This window comes from Alligator sinensis, unplaced genomic scaffold (assembly GCF_000455745.1).
Source record: "Alligator sinensis unplaced genomic scaffold, ASM45574v1 scaffold1782_1, whole genome shotgun sequence".
Lineage (NCBI taxonomy): Eukaryota > Metazoa > Chordata > Crocodylia > Alligatoridae > Alligator > Alligator sinensis.
In genome coordinates, this window is record NW_005842767.1 from 39,972 (window position 1) to 62,930 (window position 22,959).

The 22,959-nt window shown below is 48.6% G+C and overlaps 1 protein-coding gene across 1 annotated transcript; it reads left to right on the forward strand.

Moving 5' to 3' along the window:
• Positions 1-755: 755 nt before the first annotated feature.
• On the forward strand, positions 756-22,959 carry LOC102373175 (protein-arginine deiminase type-1). The gene is made up of 17 exons (XM_006034736.2): positions 756-889; positions 2,034-2,305; positions 5,337-5,517; positions 6,307-6,379; positions 7,606-7,667; positions 8,746-8,863; positions 9,793-9,918; positions 11,299-11,474; positions 12,107-12,210; positions 13,124-13,247; positions 13,686-13,793; positions 15,418-15,569; positions 18,799-18,943; positions 20,569-20,662; positions 20,744-20,823; positions 21,876-22,001; positions 22,278-22,959. The coding sequence occupies exons 2-17, from the start codon at positions 2,118-2,120 to the stop codon at positions 22,509-22,511; spliced, it is 2,091 nt and encodes a 696-aa protein (XP_006034798.2). The 5' UTR covers positions 756-889; positions 2,034-2,117; the 3' UTR covers positions 22,512-22,959.

Genomic DNA, 22,959 nt, shown 5'->3' on the forward strand with positions numbered 1-22,959 from the left:
CTAATGAGGCTGTCCTGGTGGTAAGGTCAACTACTGTCAGAATAAATGGAAAATTTCAACAGTTTATTTTTATTTAACAGACTTTTTTGCTCTATTAATGATATAAATAACATCATAAAAATCATCAGGGGTAAGAGGAAGGATAGGAGATTTTAGGCGTTACAAGTTAAGTCATAAATATGCAACAATCCCAAATCTTCTTTAAATGAGGTTAAGAAAAACTACGGTTAATTATTCTTAATAATAACCTTCCTTTTAATGAAAAGGTCCTCTTTGCAGGCAGTTTTAACGGCCCAGCTGAGAAAAGAAAGTCTGTTCGAGTGAAACCTTATGCATTAAGTATTTTTAGGTTGAAAAATATGTCTAAAAAGAAAAATCTGAAAATGTGGGGATTTGTGCAAAATGAAACAGGAGCCCATAAGATCACACACTTGAGCAAACAGCCTTTAACTAAATTTATAATGATTCTGCCACAAGGTGTTTGAAAAAAAAATACAAGCTACAATATTTCCACTCCTTTCCATAACCAAGTACATTTTTTAATTCACCAGGGTCTGCTGGAAAAATATTTTTCCCAGTTAAAAACCTTGCTAGTAGGCAGCAAGTTTAAAACTAACAGAAGGAAGTTTTTTTTGTTGTTTTTTTTTCACACAGTTTGTAATTAAAGTGTGGACCTCATCGCTACGAGGCGGTGGAGAAGGTGACGGTTCAGCCAAATTCAAAAAGGGCTTGGACACATTTTTGGAGGAAAGGGGCAGAGGTTGCTATTGAGCACAGGAGTGATGGGCACAGCCTCCGAATCACGGCTTCCTAGACCCGAAATGCAGAACTGAAAAGACTTCCTTTTCTTCCCTCTGCTAAGCTGCAAAATTGATCCTACCTACGTTGGGTAAGATGAAGTATGCCCCATATTGGGATCGGCAAAGGTTAATATTGCGGTACGGTGGAGGTGCCCCAGCCACAGACCGTGGCCCAAGTGCTTTAGAGGCTGCACAGGGGCAGCACAAAAAGACGACCTCTTGTTTCCAGTTCAGACACAGCCAAAATCTCAGTGAATTTTGCTAACGTCAGCTTTAACCAAAACCCTGATTCCGCCTTGAAACTGAATCAGGAAACCCTGCTGACCGCGAGCCGTGAATGAGCTAGTGAGGCGAGCCGTGAATGAGCTAGTGAGGGTTGGAAAATAGTTCAGATAAGGTATTTTGTGGGGAGGGAAGAGAGTCAGAAAATGCGGTTCCCCAAAAGTCATTATTCTGTGAAATGATATCATCATTTTGGTGAAAACGACCCCAGGAAAAGCGTTTCAAAATGAAGCCTGTCCTTTCTGGAAAATGGTATCCCCTTTGCATTAAATAATTCTGGTATCCCCTTTGCATTAAATAATTCTGAAGCAAATCGTTTCCCCCGAGCTAAGCCATTTTGGCAGTTCTGTTTTATGGGATCTTTTTTTTTTTTTTTGCTCCAAACTAGAGCCAAAAGAAGCCAAACTTCTTTACTGCCCGAGCCCCCAAGGCCTGGAATAGACTGCCTCCAGAGGTGGTGCAAGCACCTACCCTGGAGACTTTTAAGAAACATTTGGGTTCCTTAGACCCCAGCTGACTTGCTGCCCTTGGGGCAGGGGGCTGGACCCGATGATCTCGCGAGGTCCCTTCCAGCCCTAATGCCTATGAAACCAAACCAGGGGGAGATGTTGGACCATCCATTGTGCTGGAAGGTCCAAGTTCCCATCAGATCAAAGTTTGTAAGTCACCTCAAATATATAATAATCATAGCTGCCTGTTTCAAAGGGTCCTTCAGAGGCTCCAGCTCTCTAAAGCTCTTAGAAATATTATGAGCTTTAGGAGCCACACCGTGCAGTTGCCCAAGATTTCCTGCCTAATGGCCCAGCCTGTTTTTAAGCCCATCTCTGAATCTGAAATGACTCAACCACCATGTGCACCCAGTGCTTCGCAGTGACCGGCTGTACAAGCAAGAGGTTGGCTTCATATGTCCTGCCCTTTCTAACCGCGCCTCTGATTATAAAACCCCAACAGCTGGAAATCTCGAAGGTGGAAAGGACAGTGTCTCCAGCCCATCGATTGATAGAGCTATGGGAGGAAGGAGGAGCTAAACGTCCCATGCCTCTTAACCAGTCATGCAGGTTTGCTGATAAAACAGAACGCCACGGGAGCACAGCTGCTAATTGCATGCACGTTTACAGTCCAAGGCTCATCATGACCAAGCAACGAGTCCTACAGGTATCCCCTTTGCACCCAAGAAATGCCATCTGTGTGGTGGGCACAGAGGTCTTCCTAGACATACGCAGGTAAGACCTTCTGCCTTTTAATATCTGGGGATCCACTGCCTGAGGTTACCTTCTCTGACCCCATATCATCATGGGTGGCCTTTATTACTTTGTGTTTCAACTACCTGATAAAATAGCTGTAGATCCAAATTGAATTGGAAACTGGGAAAGTCTAGTTCTGATCTTTGGTTGTCAAGCATAATTTTGTATTTAGATTTAGAGGTTCATAGATTTCAGAGACATCAGGGCTGGAAGGGACCTCGCGAGACCATCGGGTCCAGCAGGTCCCAAGGGGCAGGAAGTCAGCGGGGGTCAGATCACCCCAGCGAGATAGGCATCCGAGCGAAACACCTGGTCTCCTTGCTGCTGGGATGGCAGGGATTTTATAAAAAGGCACAGTCGTGCATCATTTTCTCCCAGAAAGGGCTACTGAAGGCATAAAAGCAACTCCAAAAAATGTCAACTCAAACACATGCAGTCAGAGACACCTAGAGACATAAAAGGTAGTGCACACCCCTCCGAAATGGGAGCTATTTCTGGCCATCAGAACAGGAGGCAGCAACAATTCAGGATGAGTAACTTGTCAAGAATTAAACTGTGTTAAAGAATAAATATGTGCTCTGAGCTGATAGAAGCACAGGAAGACACCATGGTAGGTTTTAATAGGGAACACAAGGATAATTTTTATTTCTTATATTACTTTACTGAGCAGAAATGAGGTTTGTTTGACATGCTGCTGAATTATTGTTGTTAAATAATAGCTATATTGCAATAGCACGCTCAAGCCAACTGCACATTAAATACTACTACAAATACAATATATTGCTAGCTATAGTAGTTAGGGGAGGAGGAGTAGTAGTAGTTAGTCTTTATACTGTTGTAGTCCAAGGACTCCATAGTATAGACCAGGATCCAGTGGTGCAAGGGGCTCTACAAAGACCGAACAAAAGACTGGTGCTCTCCAAACAGCTTGTAGCCTATGTGATAAGATGATTGCCGCTGAAATGTCAGCATTTACAAGTGGGTACCATATTACTGTAGAGGAGCAAAAATGGTCGCTGGAACCCATTTGTGGGCGTGAGGACTTGACTTCAGGTGATCAGCACTGGGGGAAGGCTGGAGGTGATGCATTAATGTTGATCTTTGGCTCTGGAAACAGAGCGCGTGCCCAGTCCGTGTCCTGGCAGTGGATTTACCCACTGGCAACTTTTGCCCTCACTGGTGGCTTTGTCCACCCCTACGAAGTGCGGGCTGGCAGACACTGAGTAAATGGACCACCTTCTTCCCCAAGGAAATGCTGTAAGACAAGGCAAGGATACACACAGCGTATACCCTCTCTTCCGCCTCTTAAGACTGCAAAGTAATAGAAATATAAGGTTGGGAGGGACCTGGCTGGAAGCCATCTGGTCCAGCTTCCTGCCCAGATGCCAGATTTGCTGCTTTTAAGCCATCCCAGACTGATACCTATCCGGCCTCTTCTTGAAACCCTCCAGGAAAGAGGATGCCACAATCTCCCTGCTTCATTTTCCCATGAACGTTACAGGTTGCAAGTCCTTGGATCCCAGGACGCAGTAGGGAATTGGAATAACTCTGCACCAGCCAGCTGTTAACCATATATCTCAGAGGTACCCTCCTCCTTCCTACCCCCATTATCTCCAATCACAGTCACGGTTAATCAGTACTAATTGCACTGGGAAAGAATGACAAAGAGCCCTTGGATATGACAGGGGTCCGTATAAGCATGGTAGAGACAGAGAGTTCGCACAGAAAGCCTGTGGCTGCAGCGCGTGCGCAGGAGGAGAAGCGTCCGTGTTTCTCCCTCCAGGCATTGAGCATTTCTCGAGTCCTCTGTGCTAGCACCAGGAGCACCGGGTACTTAGCCTAACAGCATGTAATAAATCTGACGTTTATACTTCAACAGCCCCACGCACAAGAGGAGAAGCAGTTATACAAGTTTACAGGTAGATTTATTGTGTTTTCTCCATTCAAGTTCCAGCGGCAGCCAAGCGGTGACAGACTCATTCCTCTTTACAAGCAGCTTCAGGAACCCACACGGGAAGTGGGAAATAAATCCCTTAAATATTTTTCTTGTGGTTCATATTTTTGTCTGAGTAAGGACAGGATGATAGAAATCACAAGCAAAATACCTCCCAATTTCACATGTAGGTGTTAATGGGTTAATTAATGGATTAATCAGCTGTTGCAGGGTGCTCAGAAAGCGTGAGATGCTATGTATAGTAAATGCCAGATACTGGTACTGCTTTTAGACAGACTGTGCTTTTACACTTAAATAGCATCTTTGACTGAAGGGTCCCATGCGTTAACACGGTTTAATAATGTCCGTGTTTAGTGAGATGGGACTGTGTATCCTCATGGTATTGACTGATGAAGATCCTGTTTTGGCAGTTTTGGCCTATACATGATTTACATCATTCATTTTGGGCCTCCAATACAGAAGGGGTGTGCACAAGTTGGACTGAGTCCAGTGAAGGGCAATGCAAATGGTTCAAGGGCTGGGGCACGTGGCTTGTGAGAAGAGGCAGAGGGAACTGGGCTGATTTAGTCTGCAGAAGAGAAGACTGAGGGGGAATTGAATAGCAGCCTTCACCTCCCTGCAGGGGGGCTGCAAAGAGGATGGAACTGGGCTGTTTTCCGTGGGGGCAGATGACAGGACAAGGAGCAATGGGCTCGGGTTGCAGCAAGGAAAGTCGAGGTTGGATATTAAGAAAAACTTTCTCACTGGGAAGGTGGTGAAGCACTGGAACAGGCTCCAACTCCTTTCTTCCTTAGTTCAGGAATTGGATATTTTAACAAAAAACCCAACATGACACTCAAGGCGTCTACAGCTACGTGATCGCTATGATAATTATTCACGTGCATTTACGATGGAGCAGAGTCCAGCATTCACTTGTCAATCCCAGGCAGGGCTCATCTTATGTCTGCCATCTCTGTGATTGTTATCCTCTATGCTACAGGGATCCTTGTGCGTATACATAGCAGGTCTAGGAGGGAAAACTGGGCCTGCAACTGAGCGCTCCTCAATCTGTTCCAGATCCATCCCAAGGGGTGCCACATCATTTGACGTCCATGGTACCTCCGGAGTCAGGGTCTACATTATTTATAACCATGACTTTGTGAAGGAACCTATGAGCGAAACACGATGGCCTCTGGATGCTAACATAGAGATCACAATCACCATGGACTTTCCAAGCGAGACCGTCAATGATAATAAGGTAAGTCGCTTGCTGAGTAAGGAGACAGCCCTGAAAAAAGTCACATTATCACTCAAAACCCTTTTCAGAATCAAAATAAAGGGCTGTGTTCACTCCAGCAGCTGCACAATTACAGATTGCTTTGTATCAGGGTAGCACCGACATCATACAGCTTCGACCGAATAGACTCAGAGCTAAGTACAATTGTGTAATTAATATCCACAGAATAGAAACAGGCTGATTATATGTAGCAAGCAAGTGTTAAGATGCTGAAAATTCGTTGTCTTCAGGGGCTGATGACAGAATCCTTCCCGCTGGTGCAGGCTGCAGTACAAGTGGGAACATCTTTTTTGCCTTTGCTTAGGTAGTGTCCTTATGGCAATGGGCCCATTGCATTTAGCCCCTGTTGGCCTAGAAAGGACACAAAACCTCTGCAATTGGCTTCCCCTCGACTAAACTCTGTTCCATCAGCTAGAGGCCTGGATGTATATCAGCGCTTTCCTGGGGTCTTGCCTAAAATCCTTTTAGACTCCGCTGGGCTTGTTGGTTACCGGTAATTTGTCCTTAATCCAAGAGTGGGGTTTTATTATTTGGGATCAATGTTCAACAGCTGGAAGAATGCAGTAGGGTCCTACAGTTTGTTAAGATTTATGGAGGATGGTCTCCATGCATCTGCCCCACAACCACACCAGATATTGGGTATGACCTCTACGGCAGCCCAGCGAATCAAGAGACCCTACTCAAGAAATATAACATAGCATGACACTGGGGCATGTAGGGGCTGGTAATGACCGGACAATGTCTTCACAGGTTAGGATTTCATACTATGGAGAGAACGGCAATGAACCTATAGAGACCGCTTGGTTGTACCTCACCTGTGTCAGTAAGTACTGTACAAACAACCGCCAAAATACAATTAACAAATGCTACCCCCAAACATTGTTCTGTTCAGCAAATGGTGCAAAAGGATTTGCCCATAGGGCCTCTATCGGTGTGTCTACATGTGCATTTATGCTGGCTTAAATTTACTGCACAGTAAACTACTGCACAGTAAGCGGGAATAGCCTGGCATCTGCACATGCAGGTGTTAAAGAACATTAATGCTGTATGTGGTCTGATTTGGGACTAAAGTTAGTCCCAAGTCAATCCACACACACAGAGTTACTGCACAGTAAGGTGTCTACACGTGAGTTATTGCGCAGTAACTAAACACGGATAAATTTGAAACCTGCATCATGCAGGTCTCAAATTTACGCTCAAGTCGGCATAAGTTGCCATATTTACTGTGCAGTACAGGCATGCACGAGTAGACACACACCCGTACTGTGCAGTAATTTCAGTTGCTGTGCAATAAATGTGCACATGTAGACGCGCCCTGTGTGTACATACCGTAGGAGACTGCACTTTGCTCCCTTCCTTTTGAATAGCATAGAGCAAAGTAGATGAAAGAAAAAGGTAGATTGCTACAATATTCATCTCACACCACATAGAAGCCATCTGCTGTCTCATGCCCCAACCCAAAAAATGTTCCAGGGCCCTGTCCTGTGGACAATGAGGCCATTTGACAGGGTAGGAGACTAGATGTACAGTTTTTTAGAAGACTTTGGTGGCTGAGACTTATTTTTCTAAGGCGGTAACTTGCTCCATCCCACTCTGACGTTTCTCCACCAGCTCTGGCCTTCTACAGTATTTCTTCACCACAAGTAAAGTTTTGATGTCTCCGTACCCACACTGAAAACACTCCTCCTTCCTCCACCCTCTGTGGCCTTCCTCCAGTAGCCAAATGCAGATATCCGAGAGACGGGTAAAGACGATAAGGAATGCATTAAACTGCTTGCCTGGGATCTTCTTGCTGAAAGTGGAGGAGATACCTAGAGAGAAAGTGAAGGCAGGAGGCAGCAGGAAAAGGCTTTAAGACAGAGATTCTGGGCAGAGATATCACCTCCTGCTCAAAGCTCGTTGTGTGAATGCAGGATGAGGGAGTTGGTGCTAACAACCCGCTACGGAGGGCAAGTGTTGAGGATACAGTTGAGACAGACCTGCATTGAGTGTGCTCATCCTCTTGCCACCCGGGGCTGGTGGCTTTCTTTGCTCCCTCTGATCTTTCAGGTGTTTCTCTGGACACCGACACAAACCGCACCGGGGTGGTGGAGAGCAGTGAAGCAGAGAAGGTAAAGAGATGGGCATCATATTTTTATGCAAGCCCCCACATTTTCCCTTCCCCAAAGGACACTAGCAACCAGAGGATGACACTGGCAAAGGGAGAAAGGAGGCAGGACTGGTTGAATGCTGAACCTAGCTGGGTCTCACCATTTACTTCTCCTTGCCCTGCCAGCCCGTCTATGAAACCAGACCACCGGCTCTGAGCCATCGTCTCCTGTTACTCCCATGCCGTCCCATTGAGGTCAGGATAGCATCAGCTGCATAAGAGAGAAGAAATTTGGCTTTTTTGTTCTTCCAGTGAACTTGGAATGTGCTAGGGACTGAATCAGTCCTGGGGTTTTGCAAGTAATAACAAGTGACCCCTTTGAAGCTGAGTTTCTGTGTTTCCAGCTTGTTGTGGGGTTTTATCATGGAATATGGGTGTAGAGTCACCCTCATCCTACTCTAAGAAAGCACAGGGAGAAGAATGTATGTTAATTATTGTTATGTATATTAATTAACGGGGTTGGACAAGATGACCTCCTGAGGTCTCTTGCAATCCTAACTTTCTAATTCTATTAAATATTTGAATCCTAGTGTAGATTAGCCGTAATTATCTGCTAGAAGAATTGCCTGAGGTTTGTGGTGGATGCTCTAACTCTGAGAAACTTTCCATCCTTTTGGGATGTATATAAAAAAAGATCTGCACTAGTCCAAACAAGGTTTAAAGAAGTCCCATGGACTGTGTCAGATGAGATGATCGCAGTGGACTTTACCCACGGTATAAGCCATGTAGTTTTAATATGCTGGGTGGTTTGGCTAAACCTATTTGGTTAAAATTACAACTTCTCTGCAATAGGATTTTAAAGCACACTAGCTAGGGCATGTTAAAGATGCATCCTCCAAGTCTGGAAGTGGTTTATAGGATTTTCTCATGTGGTGCAGCCTTGGAGATGGCTGTATGGACACGACGATGCCCCTCTTCTCCCCAGCTTGGCAGATCATCACCTTCTTGTCACCGTGGCTGTTGCTGGAGGTGCTATAAGGACTTCAAGCCCGCCAGCCTGTTCGGCTTCTGTTCCAGTTTCCTTTGTGTTTCCTCAACAGACAAAATGGACATGGGGCCCTGATGGGCACGGAGCCGTGCTGTTAGTGAACTGTGACAGGGACAGCCTGGGCTCCGGGGGCACGGACAACACTCACCCACGCGTGCAATCCTACGCAGGTACTCCCTGGGCAAGGGCTTTGCTCTCACTTGGGTGTGGGGGGAACAGTGAAGGTCAAACGGAGCCAGATGTAGACCCGATTTCGATTTTCATGCATTGTGTACTGTCCCTGTGAGCAGGTGGAGACCCAAAATGACCTTCTGAATTGACCATTGTCTCCTGTCTCTCATGCACCTGCCCATGTCCACCAGTCTTTTGCTTCTGGGGGCTAGAGCCTGCAGTGAGAGTAGGATACCGCTGGCACGCATGAGATCCACCAATTTGCTAGTTTGCTGCAGCTGGGAATGGACAGAAAATAAATGTTTGCTTGCTGGAATGTGCGGAAGCAGATTTCACTTATTCATATATAAGGATCAGTCACAACCCTGCCCCTGCATGAGATTTAAAGTTGCTGGAGATGGAAGTGGGGGAAAACGCGTAGAAAAAAATATAGGAGCATGAAAAGTTTCTGCAGGGAGGGATTATGTATGCAGAGTCCTAGGATGAAGTGATGGGAAGTGGAGGAACATCTAAAGCCTTAATCTCACAGCCTCATAAGAAGAATTTCATTTTCATAAGAAACTTGGAAAGCTTTCATTTTCATAAGAAACTTCTTTGCGCCCTCCCAATCCTGAGCAAAACCATTTCCCCATCTCCTTCCAAAAGAAATAGGCATCTCAGCCATTCCCATTCCCTCTCTCCTTTGTCGAGTGGTGCCTAAATGAGGGCCTGCTGTCCTCCTCTGTACAGATCCATGCGGATCTATAACACCATGGGCACAATATTACAGGTATATACAACGCTGCAATCAGATCATGCAACTTAGCCAAGTAAGCTCTGTCTACACATGAGTATGGGGGAAAAAGCCCAAACTTTCAAGGCATGAGGTTGGAAGCCTCAACAGGTCACAGGACTCAAGACCCCCACCTTTGACTCTCCTCTTTCCTAGATCTTCAGGATATGTCAATTATGATACTGCGAACGCAAGGCCCCAGTGCCCTTTTTGCTGAAAACAAATTGGTTCTTCAGGTCCCCGCGTCTGAGGCTGATAAAGTGAGAGTTTTCCATGCTGCCGGTGAGTGCTTCGTCCCATCTGCTGACTGCACAATATCAAAGGTCCTCAACTCCATACATAAGTGTAGGTGGGGATCAATGTAGGTGGGTTGTGACACTCAAAAGCACCTACATGACCTTCCTCCCGTGGAAGTCAATAGGTACGGTGACCTTCAGTTGTTCGGCAAACTCCAGCTTCAACTGATAAAGGACCCAACTGGAAAAGCTTTGACCCCAGGGAGCGCAGTTACTCGTGCCGGTAGTTGTATGGAAGTCAGGGGAAGTCCTCAGAGGAGCAGCCAGCCACCAGCCCAAGCAAAAGTTTTGCACTCTTGGCCCAGAGTCATGCTCAAGGTCCCACAGCAAGACTGGAGCAAAGATTCATGCCTTAGGAGCCTTGGTCTAGTAATTTAACCATAGCACCACCCCACCTGTCGGGCATTTGCAAAACTGAAAGGTCAGGCAGTATAAATCTCCACTTCTCTGTAGCTGATATAGCTGTCTCTGGTTTCTGAGGCTCTGACTCACTCTGTTCACATCTCATTTCATTTTACTTTCCTGCTCCTTTCTTTCATTGTTCCCATACAGCGAGGGGCTGATGGTCTTTGATTTCAAAGGTATTTCCTGGCTTCTGAGCTCCTCTGAATTCTTTTGCTTTCGCTCGTTTAGGCTATTGGGTTATCAGTAACTTGGGTTATTTAAAAAAAAAATGAATACATGCTTTGTGTGAAGCAGCCTGCTGAAATTTCAGAAGGGGAGACCTGCTTTTCAGACTGGATCATCTCAGATGATGACTTAGGTTTGACGTTACAGTTGCCATCTCCAAGTGTACACAGGGAAGGCCAAAATGCACACAGAGCCAGGTTTCTGTTGTAAAGAGGAGCAGAGGAAACATCATTGCACATTGCCGTGCCATGCGATTGCCACCATCCCCTGCTTTGTCACTAAATCATGATACGAATGTGCTTTGCAGGACAAGCTGGAGAGCAGGTGAGGCAGTGTGAGCTGAGAAAGCAAGAACACGGCAGCCAGACTTCCCCAGGGTCTAACCCTGGCACCGCCAACCCCTCCATTATCATCTTGGGCCCAGGCCATTATATTGGAGTCAGAGATTTAGCAGGGAACAGGTTTATATTTACGTGCCTAAATAAATAGCTGAGCCCTGGCACTTCATACTGAAAATCAGGCCATGTATTTAATGTCCTGAATATGGATTTAGTATCTTGGAAAAAATGGCTCATGGGTGTGCATCCCTTTTCTTTTTTTTGCAAGGAGAATAGTGAGCAATGCATTATACCCTGGAGAATACAGGAGAGTCTCCCATCCTTGCATGTGCCACCCCTTCCTATCTTACCCCCGCTGCCTCTTCAACACAATGGCATGTATTCCTTTGTGTGCACAGGCAATGACTCCTACTACCAGTACAAGCCCGTTCTGGGACCAGACAAGCTCTCCTATGCAGTGGACCATGCCAGCAGACAGGAGATTACCTTCTATGTAGAGGGACTGGCCTTCCCAGACCAGGACTTCTCTGGGCTGGTTTCCTTCAGTGTCATGCTGCTAGAGGTCTCCAATGAGGTACGACAGACTCTAGGACTATGGGGAGAGCCAAAAACACGTCCCTTGGCTGCAGCCCTTAACCCAGTGGAAGGATGGTGGGAAGACGTAGACCAAGCATGAGAAAACGTAGACCAAGAGCATTGCCATTATGATAGGCCATGCTCCTAGGTACCCCTGCCACAGGAACAGGGCTTCAGACAGACCACAAGGCTCCAATTAGACCATCCAAGGGTAAGGAAAAGTCAGCACAGGACTGCCCTGTATGGAGGCGGCTGCAGTGGGAGAAGTGACAGCCATCGGTCAGGCTCTATGGTGACCCCTTTAATTGCAAAGACATAATCAAGGGTGTTTTGTTGCAAGAGGCTCTCAGTCCTCTGCTGCAAATGCTCATCACTTCCGTAAGGGGCAACGACTCCCCCTTAAGCCTTGTCCCTGCTTGAGGAGCCTTGTATCGGAGGTAGGCAGCACACAGCGCGGGGCATGGGGCTGTCATCTAGCAGTGCCATATCGTCAGCCAGCAGCTGTGTATGGGGCTAGGGAATTGCAGATCCATCTGTGTCTAGGTCTGGGCATTTAGAGGCCAAGCTCTGCTGCTATCCCAGGGACTGGAGGTTACTCGTGAGCATTATTTGGCCTCTTGTCGCCCCTAGGGTTTTCCAGACACTCCAATTTTCACAGACACGGTGGTCTTCCGGGTGTCCCCGTGGATAATGACGCCAAACACGCTGCAGCCTCTGGAGGTTTTTGTCTGCAGGTAAGAGGGATGTCACCGGGGGTAGCTTGTTGTCACACTGCTTTCTGCAGCTCTAAAGAAGACGAGGGGAATGTGTGCATGGTACATCTCTCCACACAATGGCCTGCCTAGCAGATAACAGCCTACCACTGCTACCAACTAACAGGTGGGCTCCTTTAGGTCAAGCCCCATAGTTGCATGCTAAGATGCCAGGTTCAAATCCTACGAATGACCTATAGAAAGTTGCTAGCATGGTACAGGCTGTTCCTTCCCATACACCCCATCACCTTTGCCTGTGGCAGGGCAATTCATGCATCCCAGGAGCCTGGAGAGAGTCATATATGAGCTCCCAAGAGAGCAGGGGATGCTTCTCCTTTATACCGGCTAAGTGTCTGCTGACTTGTGCCCTAGTAAAATGGTGATGAGGTGAGATAGGATCCTGTTTAAATCAATGGGAACTTTGCTATTGGTTGAAATGGGAAAAGGATCAAGGTCCCATGCGTAGAGCTATTGCTCTGGGAGGTTTAGCCCTCTGTGCGCATGTCTACATGAGAAGCTTAATGTGCAGTAGCCTAATAACACTGTGCAGTAGTGTGCCTGGCAAAAACTGCACTAATACACTGCGTAGTAGTAGTATTAGGCTACTGTGCAGTAAGTGTCACTAAAAAAATCATGCACTGGCACTTGCAAACTTCATTAAGCAAGTACTAAATTAAATGTGCAGTAACTACTGCGTGTTAATGAACATGTAGGCGCACCATGTGAGTACTACCCTCACCCGTGACATAGAGCAAACTAAGCAGAAGAGCCTGTGAACAGATGCTTAGGGCACAGCTTGTCTCTCTCTCAGGGATTTCTGTGGCTGCCTTGCCATTAAGAAATCACTCTGCTGCTGCTTTTAGTTCCCACTCTTGATTTTTTATTTTCCTGCCAGCATCGAGAGTGGTGCAAACCCTAATGTGGACTTCCTGAGTGCCATGAGCGCCCTGGTGAGGAAAGCCAACTGCAAGCTGACCGTCTGCCCTCAGCTGGAAAACCGGAGTGACCGATGGATCCAGGTAGTGGATGAATAATTGTGGCTCCTCTGTGATGCTTTCCATCCAGAGACCTCAACGTGCTCGGGGGGCACCACGACGTCACTTTTGCAAATGGGGGAACTGAGGCACGAGGAGGGGAAGTGACTTGACCAAGGACACAAAACAAAGCAGCGGGGGAGCTGGGAATGCAAATACCAGACCAACCCAGGCCGCAGTCTCGGCTTGCACACTTTCAGAGCACGGTGGCATTGCCCCACGTATCATTTCCCAGGTGGTGGAGGAAAGAGAGACCATTTCCCCTTCAGCGATTCCATTTCCTGTCCGTCAGTAGTTGTTTAGGTAGCACAGCCCCGAGGGGAAGAAGTAGGTTCACAGCCTCATGTACCCACACCCACCCCCAAGCTCTCCGCTCAGTGACTGCTATCGCAACTACCTTGCCTCTCTTTCTTCTTATAACAGGATGAGCTGGAGTTTGGCTACGTGGAAGCCCCCCACAAATTATTCCCTGTGGTCTTTGACTCTCCTAGAAACCGAGGCCTGCAGAATTTTCCCCTGCGGAGGATTTTGGTGTGTGCATCTTTACATTTTCTCTGGGACAAGATAGTGAGATGACATTCAGCTCCCAGAGCCGGCCTGCCTAGAGATACTCGAGAAAGTCAGTCTTGCTGGAAGTGCATTAAACCACCCACAATAAATCCCCAGGTAGTTGCTTTCATTAGAATGAGAGTGGCTTTAATTTGTTTCTTCTTAATTTACTTTGGAAGTCAATTAAATGAATGGAAGTGAATTAAGCTAATCAAATGCTAAGGCCACTTTAATTCTGAATGAGAACTGCCACATGTGGGCTGAATAGAGTCCCAAAAGCACTTTAAATTCACACCCACAGTTAATTTGGATCAGCTTTCCTGACAGTCCGTGGGTGAACTAGTCCATGGTGCCACCAAAACCTCTTGAGCCACACTGCCTCAGAGAGGTAGACATGATATCTTTTTTTAAACCAGCTAAATTGTTGGAAAAATATAATCTAATAAGAGATATCACATCTACGCAAAAAACCGTGCCTGCCTGTGTCCTTAGACCAGCATGGATACAACCAGCAACCCTAATTGCCTCCGAGAGGCAATGCTTGCTTCTTTTGAGGTCTCTCCGTGGGATTTTTTTGTGCATTTATTTCTCGCTGGAGGTCTACAATGCGTGGATCATATTATCCAAATGCAGAAGTGGCATCAGACCTGCATTAATTACAGTGCAGACAAGAAAGGATTTCATAGCTGTAAGAGTAGACAACCACTTCTCTACGGCCTCAGGGAAAAGTCCTGCACAAGGCAGCTTCCCCCTTTGTTCACACCTGGTTTTCAGTGAAGTCATCCCACTGGTTTCAATGGGACAACATGGCTTGATGCCTGAGGGAGCCACTGGTATCTCACTTCAAGCTTCACTCGTGTTGGGCCTTGAAATTACTCACTCCGCAGGAGGGTCTTCCTTGGGTAACAGCTTCTTAGCCACACCGCCTACGTCCCCCCAGGGCCTCTGCCCTTTGCATTAGTTATTAATTGGAAAAGAAATCTCTGTTCGACTCTCTTGGAGCCATTCACCAGCAAGGACCAGAGCCTGAGGGGTTATACCGATACCCACAGGTTCATACAAAAGGCATTTGAAAGGTACCAGCTCACTTCATTGGAGCAAAGATCAACCGCACGTACAGCAAGAAGCAGCAGCCAGCTGCAGACTTGCTTTGCTTTGCTCCTATGTTTTAAAAATCAGAGGCCTGGGAGCAGTCCTATCTTCGGGGTATATTTGCCTTCATGCATGATTTGCAAATCCTCCCTTCCCAAGAAAAGGCAATGATGTGTCTGGTGGAGGCCACGATGAGTCAGACAGAGGTGAGGAGTTTGAACCTGCTGATATTTATTATATCACCTATGCTAGGGCCCATTGCAATGCCTGGGGGGCAGCTAACACTCATTTGTTTGGCTCGTTCTCATGTGTTTGTCTAGCCTGACCTGCTCATGGGTGGTTGGGCTTAGTAGCCCCTTATTCCCTCCACGCCTGAGACACAGCACTGGCAGTCAGGGATTGCACCCCTGCCTGCCACGGTGCTGCCAGCTGGAGCATGGGCATATCCTCAGCCTTACAGATTGCTTTGCTGGAGGACTTGCTGGTTGACTTGTGTTACTTTGTTCCCTGCAAGGGCCCCGATTTTGGCTATGTGACCCGAGAGCCTCCCAAAAGTCAGGTGTCCGGCCTCGATTCCTTTGGGAACCTGGACGTCAGCCCTCCCGTGACGGTCCAAGGGAAGGAATATCCCTTGGGGAGGATCCTTATTGGAAGCAGCTTCCCCAGGTGAGGAGCAGGAGCGCGTTCCCGGTTGGGCTACGTGGGCAGTCCCCATGGGAGGCAGGATCGAAGGTGCAGCTGAAGGTACCAAAGAGCAACGGTGAAAGCTCCTGAATGGGGAGATGGTGATGGATGGGAAACAGGAGCAATGCAGGTCGGTTAACAGCTCATGCCACGACACCAGCAGAATGGCCTATCACCCCCAGACAGAGGGCCGAGAGCTCGCTGCCGAGTTGCTGATATACTCAGGGGAAGAGCAGAGAGCATGGCACATACATATCTTTCTTTCCTGTTACTTCAGCTACTTCAAGCCTTCGAACGTCTTATCAACAAAGCAGCAGCTTTGCTCTCGTTAAGCAATTTATTGTTTGCTTTCTGCAGAAAGACATTAAAGAAGCTTCAGGAATTGAAGCGCTCTTCATCTGCCTGCCTTGAAAAGTATGTCGTGCGGGGCGTTAGGGACTGATCCTGGCAGCGCTGTGCTCCTGTTACACAGCCGCTTGGGACCTGACACTGTGCACATAAGCACTGCGCGACCCCTAAATGCTGCACTGCCCATGTAACAGGATCACACCATATCCCTTGTCCAAGGGTTTCCCCAAACCCAGCTGAACGCATTTCAAGGGACTTGGGCCGCCGAACAAGGTGAGCTTGGATTCTCAGCCCTAGGTACAAGCTATCCTCAAAGCTGGCTGACTCTGGAGCATGGGATGGGTGAACGTGGCTTGAAGGAAATGCTAGTGGCAGGTGAAGAGCATCATCTGGTCCTGTTCAGGACCAGGAGTAACTGGAAGGCTCCTGGAGAGCCCACATTTAATAGGACCTTGAGGTTGTGCTGGGTTGGAGAAGAGCATCTCCCAGCAGCACCGGCGGGTCCAAGGAAACCAGTCAAAGTGAGCCTGTCCGTCTGTCTTCATTAGCAAGAAGCAAGGGTCTTTGGGGTATACCTTTCACTGGGCCAATTGTACTATTGGGAGAGATGTTAGACAAGTTTCGGGGCACTGTTAGCAACCTCCAAAGGGATTTTAGCCTCTGCAGCAAGGACATCTTGGTAAGAGAAGGCTGAGAAGACAAGAGCAGAAGTGCAAGAAGAAGTGACCGTCCCTTGATCTTTAGTTACACGGAGAGAGAAGAGCATCTCTGCACGTCGTATCAGGAAACGTTTTTTATCCTACAAAGGAAGCAATGTGGGCTGTGAGGATACGAAACCAAGCTCTCAACGGCTGCCGGGAGCTCCTTTTAAGAAGACACCTGTGACTGTACCAAGAACTGGAGGAAAAATCCTGCTGAACGATCCCCAGCAAGGACGTACATCCTAGCTAGAGAAAGGGCCAGATTCTGGAGCCGAGCTTCGTGATCTGGCAGCAGCTCAAGCCAAAATCTCTGATCTGGGCTCTGCCGAATGCAGGAACGGTCCAGAAATGGACCCAGGACCGATTCTGCAATGCTGCCTTACTCTTGAAAATGCTTGTTTGAATTGGTCCATTGATTTTTGGAGAGACCACTAGCATGGACAGGACCTATGGCATGTGGCCTGACATTTCTCATCCAGAAGAAAAAAAAATCGCTGAAACTCTGCTCTGATCTATTTTGATAGAGATCGTATTTAAAATGGGGAATCTGTTGGCCCAGCTCTCCGTGTCTCTGCCCTATGAATAAATGAGCAGCGAGAGTCGAGTGCCAATGCTCTGGTTTTTAACACCCAGCACTTTTTGCACAGGTTAAAGTGACTTCTTCAGTTGCGATCTGATATTCAAGCCTGATATTTTTCCTGATGACTCAGAAAAGGTTAAATGATTAGAGGAACTGGACATGGTTTCACCGTGCACAGGAAGTCTGATAACTTATCGTCGGCAGCTGCTATAGTCAGCCCGTACCAGGCTGTTCAGCGAGAACAAGAGGGCTGCAGCATGATAAAGAGCCCTTTTAGTGTACAAAGGAGTCTGTTCACCGAGACAAACAGCAAAACAACCCAATGCGAATCCAGCGTGGGGTCTTAAAGGAGAGACCATTGAAAGAACAGGCTCAGGCAGGCGTTTGGAAATGCTGAAGACGAGCACAGGGCTGCAAGGGGCAGAGCCTTTTTGCTGCTTTTATCAGGAAAAATCTGGCAGTGATCTTTAGCGAGCGGATCGGGTGTTGGACCCCTGAGATCTAGTTGCAGCCTCTTTGCTGACTTGCAGAGACCTTAGGCAGCTCCTTTCGCCAGGCAGGGCCTCAGGTTTCTCACTGTGTGCAAGGGGAACAGTTACCTCCTATTGTGGAATATATTATGAGCCTTCCTGAAAAGCTCGAAAACATATCGAGATCTTCCGGTGGACGTTGTATAATACTTAGGCCTTACAAATCATTAGTAAACCCTCCAGCTAACTAATTAAATGAAGCCTTTGACCTGCTTTATGGAGGAGAGAACTGCAGGCGCTGTAATTATAGCACTGTGGAATTGATGGCAAAGGAGGCGGGTTGCAGCCTAATTGCACCGAGCAAACGACTACCCCGCAGTGGAGGCTGACAGACACTGGCTATAACAGCGTTAAATATACTAGTATTATTTTATACCTGATTGTTTCCTGGGGAAAGCATTACAATGGATCCCAGTGTAGAGCTCTGTCTCCTTGCTTTCACCAGCAGAAAGACTCCTTATACCGGTCGAAAATGGCCAGGCCCTCAGATGAAAGAGCTTTAAAAATGTAATAAATAAAATGCCGGGAACTACTTTGACCCAAAACCAATCCCAATTTTACAACGCGTGGGGAGAGGGTCACCTGGCCATGCTTCAGAACCAACCAAGAAAAATCAAAACCCTAAATAACTGGCCTTGGATCGCTTAATTATGGGTGGATCCTACATCTCCAGCCATGGAGGGACCTCCTGGGACTGGGAGCAGAGTGGGTTCGTGGTTCAAAGAAACCTGACAACACACAGGGGAGTGAGACATGGAGAGGATGCGGAGGCCTATGGGTCGTGCGACCGGACTCATCCTTTCCGGTGGAGGTTGTATCAGGGAGCGCAGACTAAGGCAGTACGGAGAACATTTCTCCCCCTGGTCACAGCACATCCCTTTGCTCAGCGGAGTTACTTGCTGGATGCAGCCCGTGGCCCTTTGAGTCCTGCTGGTGCTGCTAATATTCCCGGGGACGGGAGCATTAACATGGGCGAGTACTTATTTAAAATGCTGTTCGCTCATTAGACCACCCGTTGTGTTCTCCACCCCCTTTCTCTTCTGCATCGTTAGGTCTGGCGGCAGGAGGATGGCGAAGGTGATCCGAGACTTCCTCTACGCCCAGGCGGTGCAGCCCCCGGTGGAGGTCTACTCAGACTGGCTGACCGTGGGACACGTGGACGAGTTCCTGACTTTTGTCCCAGCCTCCGATAGGAAGGTACCGTGCCCAGGGTGGCAGGCTCGCCACTCCTTCCTCGCACCCTGTCAGATGGCATTTGTCTTCTGCAGATGCGGAGGCACTTTGCAAAGGCTGGCAGGGAGTTGAGGTGGAAAAACTGGGTGCAGGGAAGGAACATGAGCTGCCCAAGTCGTGGTGTAAGTCAGGGGAAGAGCTGGGAACACAACCTGCAGTCTCCTGACTCCTAGCCCCACCAATAGAGGAGAAGAGTCATGGGCTGCATGTGCCCGCAATGGTTGAAGAGCCTGCATCCTTGCAGTTCATAGCAGACCACACCATGCAGATATACTATCAATCGTATTCTTGTCTGTAAAATCCTCTCCAGGCTCTGACTCCCATCTTTCATCTGAGGCATTTCTCTATAAACATTAGCTAAGCAGAGATCCCTAGAAACTTCTCTCTTAGCTGGGTATATATGGTCAGTTTTACAGACAAGGAAAACTGAGGCACAGAAAGGCGACGTGGTCTGTTTGAGATGGCACACACGGGCTCACTTAAACAGAGAGCAGTGTCTGAAACATTTTAGAAGCAAATCTCACTGTCTCTGTTATCAGTGTCTTGCTGGTATCTTGTGCAGCCCAAGCTAGAAGCAGCAGCAAATCTTCTAACGCAATTGTTTTTCATTAGACAAAGCTGCTTTGCTGAGACTGAAATGTTTGCCTCAGCTTCTGGGGAGTCTAAAGGAGTCCTGAGACTCTCAGCAGCCAGGCATGGCAGGACCTCCACGCTCCCTTGGCCTGCACCTGGGAGCTCCCAGTTTCCCAGCAGGGAGTCTAGAGACACAAGCCTCAGATGGGATGGGATCCCAGGGACCGTGGCTCTGGTGTCGTGGGGCACCCCGTGGCTTTCAGCTCCTTGCCGTGAATGTAAGAGCTCTACATAAGGCTTGCAGCTCTGCCGTGGCATTGGGCACTGTCATTTCTGGGAGACCCTGCTATCGCCAGGGCTGTCAGAGCGTAGGATCCCGGGTCTGCAGGAGTGGGGGCTACAAGCCCCGAGAGCCACGGCTCAAGCAATGAGTCTCAAGGCTTCCAGGTGAGACCTAGTACTGACTCCTGGCTTCGGGGCAGGGAGCCTGGAGCCCTGCTGCACCCTAGGAGCACTGTAGTCCTGGATGGGGAGTGAATTGGACAAACCCTGGGAGCTCCTCTCTGCAGCTGCTGAGCGGAGGGGACATGCTTGCCTTTCTCCTGCCACCGGGCTCTGTGGGTCTGCTGCTGGGATGCCCACATCAACTGATAGACGGTCCCAGTCCCCAAACCATTTGCAGTTTAGAAGTTGCATGGAGGGGAAACAGACCCAGAGAGGGGGAATGGCTTCCCCATTTTCACCCAACAGCAGAGCCAAGTGTCCTGGCTGCCACCTCCATGTCCTTCTCTGCTGGAGCTTGGAGTTGGTATCTCTTTGGTGCCCTTTTTTGCCTCAGTTGCATGAGAGCAGGTGCTGATACCCGTGTTGGTATCTCTGTGGTGCTCTTTTTTGCCCCAGTTGCATGAGAACAGGCACCAATACCTCTGTTGGTATCTCTGTGGTGCCCTTTTTGCCCCGGTTGCATGAGAGCAGGTGCCGATACCCCTGCCCTGACTCTGTCTCTCTCCATTCAGGGTTTCCGGCTGCTCTTAGGCAGTCCCAGAGCCTGCTACCAGCTGTTCGAGGAGAAGCAGCAACAGGGTCATGGAGACGCCGCTCAGTTCACTGGTGAGGGGCTCGGCTGGAAGGTATTTGGCCTCGACGAACCTGTCTGGTGGCCTTGGAGTTCATAAGCTCTTCTTATTGCAGGGCTGGCGGGTATGGCGATAATAACAATAGATGAGATCCTGGCTAATGAGACTCTGAGGAGGAGCAATAGATATGCACAGGTAGGGTTTCCCAACAAGCAAAGAGTACTCAGGGCACCTGATGGCATTTGTACAGTAGGCATCTCGAAGGAGATTGGTTTGGTGGGTGAGATATGTGACGCTCAAAGATCCAGCAAAGGAGCGATCTAAACTGAATCATGCCACATTTTTGGATCTCACCCTGGCTGAAACAGCCCCAGGCCCTGAAGAAACCAGATTTCAGGCTGCCCAACTGATTTGAGCTAGAGGTGGAGCCATTCCCTGCATCGGAAAAGTGGGTGCTAAATCTCGCAGCAGCCTGTTCAATAAAGCAAAGGCGAAGCTGTGCTTCAAGAGCCAGCTGCACAAAAAAAACACAGGGAGACTCTTTGGAAAGTCCAGAGTTTCTGAACGTCCAAGGTTTTTGAAAGTCCAGAGTTTCTGAACAGCCTCCTCCAATTAGCGCCTTGGCAAACCTCTGCTTTCCAATTAGCCTCTGGGCAAATTAGCGTTCTCCAATTAGCCCCTTGGCAAACCTCTCCTCTGCCCGAAAGCCACGTGCACAAAGAGGCAGTCGAAGGGAATATTTTGCTAGAGAAGAAAGGGGAGGCCGTGAGCGGGTGGCGAGTTGCAGCCTGCATTGCTGCAAGAGCGGTCCGTAACGGGGGCTGCCTTGCAGCGAGCGATGGGGAAGCACGGGTAGAAAGTCACCGGAGGGAGCACTGCACGGAGCAGCGGAGAGCACGGCTCGGCACAGCCTCAGACAGGAGATCAGGGCAGGCAAAGGGGGTCTTTCCATAGAGCACAGTGGTCCCCGGATCATAAGTATCCCTTCCTTATGGCCACACTGGGCCACCCGGTACCAGGGTGGGAATGGGACAACACTGACAGCATCTGGAAGGGGCACGATAGGTGCCCCAGGAGCTGGGAAGGGAGGAGATGCATTGACTTACCCGGGTGGCTTCCCATCCCACAAAGACCTCAGTGCTCATCGCTGTATTTCACTATCCAAAGAAATGCACCGCCTCAGCCCCCTTCCTTGTGCCCACGGCTGCCCGTGGCACCTGTTTCCTCTCCAAACTCCTTGTCTCCAGAACTGCATTGACTGGAATCGAAAAATCCTGAAGCAGGAGCTGGGACTGAGCGAGGAAGACATCATCGACATCCCACAGCTGTTTGTGCTGAGAAACTCCTTTGCAGATGCCTTCTTCCCAAACCTGGTGAGCAGGAAAGGGGACTCCCGAAGGGGCTGAACCAGCTCCCTCCCTGACCTGCCCCTTCCTCTTCCTCGCCCCTCTGCTTCTCTGTCCTGTTCTGCATCTCTGCCAAGCTCCCTTCTCGTCCATACTGTGCTTTCTTTCCTGGCTTTCCCACATGATAAGACCTCTGCTGAAAGGTTGAGAAGATACGTGTAGCACGTGGGGTGGTAGCACGCTGGAGCGAAGCCTTGTTTGCCTCTTTCGTGCTCCATCCCGTCCCCTCTCTTCTGGCTGCAGGTGAACTTGGTCGTCTTGGGGACACACCTGGGCATCCCCAAGCCTTTTGGGCCCATCGTCGACGGGCAGTGCTGCCTGGAAGAGAAGGTCCGCTCCTTGCTGGAGCCGCTGGGCCTGACCTGCACCTTCATCAATGACTTCTTCTCCTACTTTGAGCTGGAAGGGGATGTCCACTGCGGCACCAACGTCCTCCGTAAACCCTTCTCCTTCCAGTGGTGGAACATGATCCCCTGAGCAGAAGGGTCTGAACCTTGCTCAGCCCCTTTGTTCGAACAAGGGATAAGACGGTGCTAGCAAAGTGGATAAAGGCCCCTGGAAGCTGTCGGTCTTAGAGGTCTTGTAAATAAAGATAACGCAGCCCAAGGAATACCTAGGTTTAACTCGCTGTAAGGTAGGTCTGCCCATGCCCTGCATGGTCTTCCTTCAGTGTCCCAACACAACAGTCCCACACACATTGTGTATACGCATGTTCATCATGCCAGTGCATTCATCACATGCACGCTGGAGCACAGCGCACGGTTGCACAGGTTAACACACCTATTGCTCAAAACTCAGCATCTTCCATGGGTCCTGCTTAGGGCTTTTTGGTTTAGCAACAACTCTGCTTCTGCCCCATTCATACGCCTAGCTCTGACTCAGAAGTGAATCATTAACTAGTCCCAGATGGGAGATCCTGGGCAAG

What these genes read in the sequence shown, in the direction of transcription:
- LOC102373175 (XM_006034736.2), top strand. Translation starts at nt 2,118, where the DNA reads ATGCCTCTTAACCAGTCATGCAGGTTTGCTGATAAAACAGAACGCCAC. An exon ending in GTTGTACCTCACCTGTGTCA is followed by an intron (nt 6,380 to 7,605) that starts GTAAGTACTGTA and finishes CTGATCTTTCAG; the next exon opens with GTGTTTCTCTGGACACCGAC. An exon ending in CTGGAGGTTTTTGTCTGCAG is followed by an intron (nt 12,211 to 13,123) that starts GTAAGAGGGATG and finishes TTTTCCTGCCAG; the next exon opens with CATCGAGAGTGGTGCAAACC.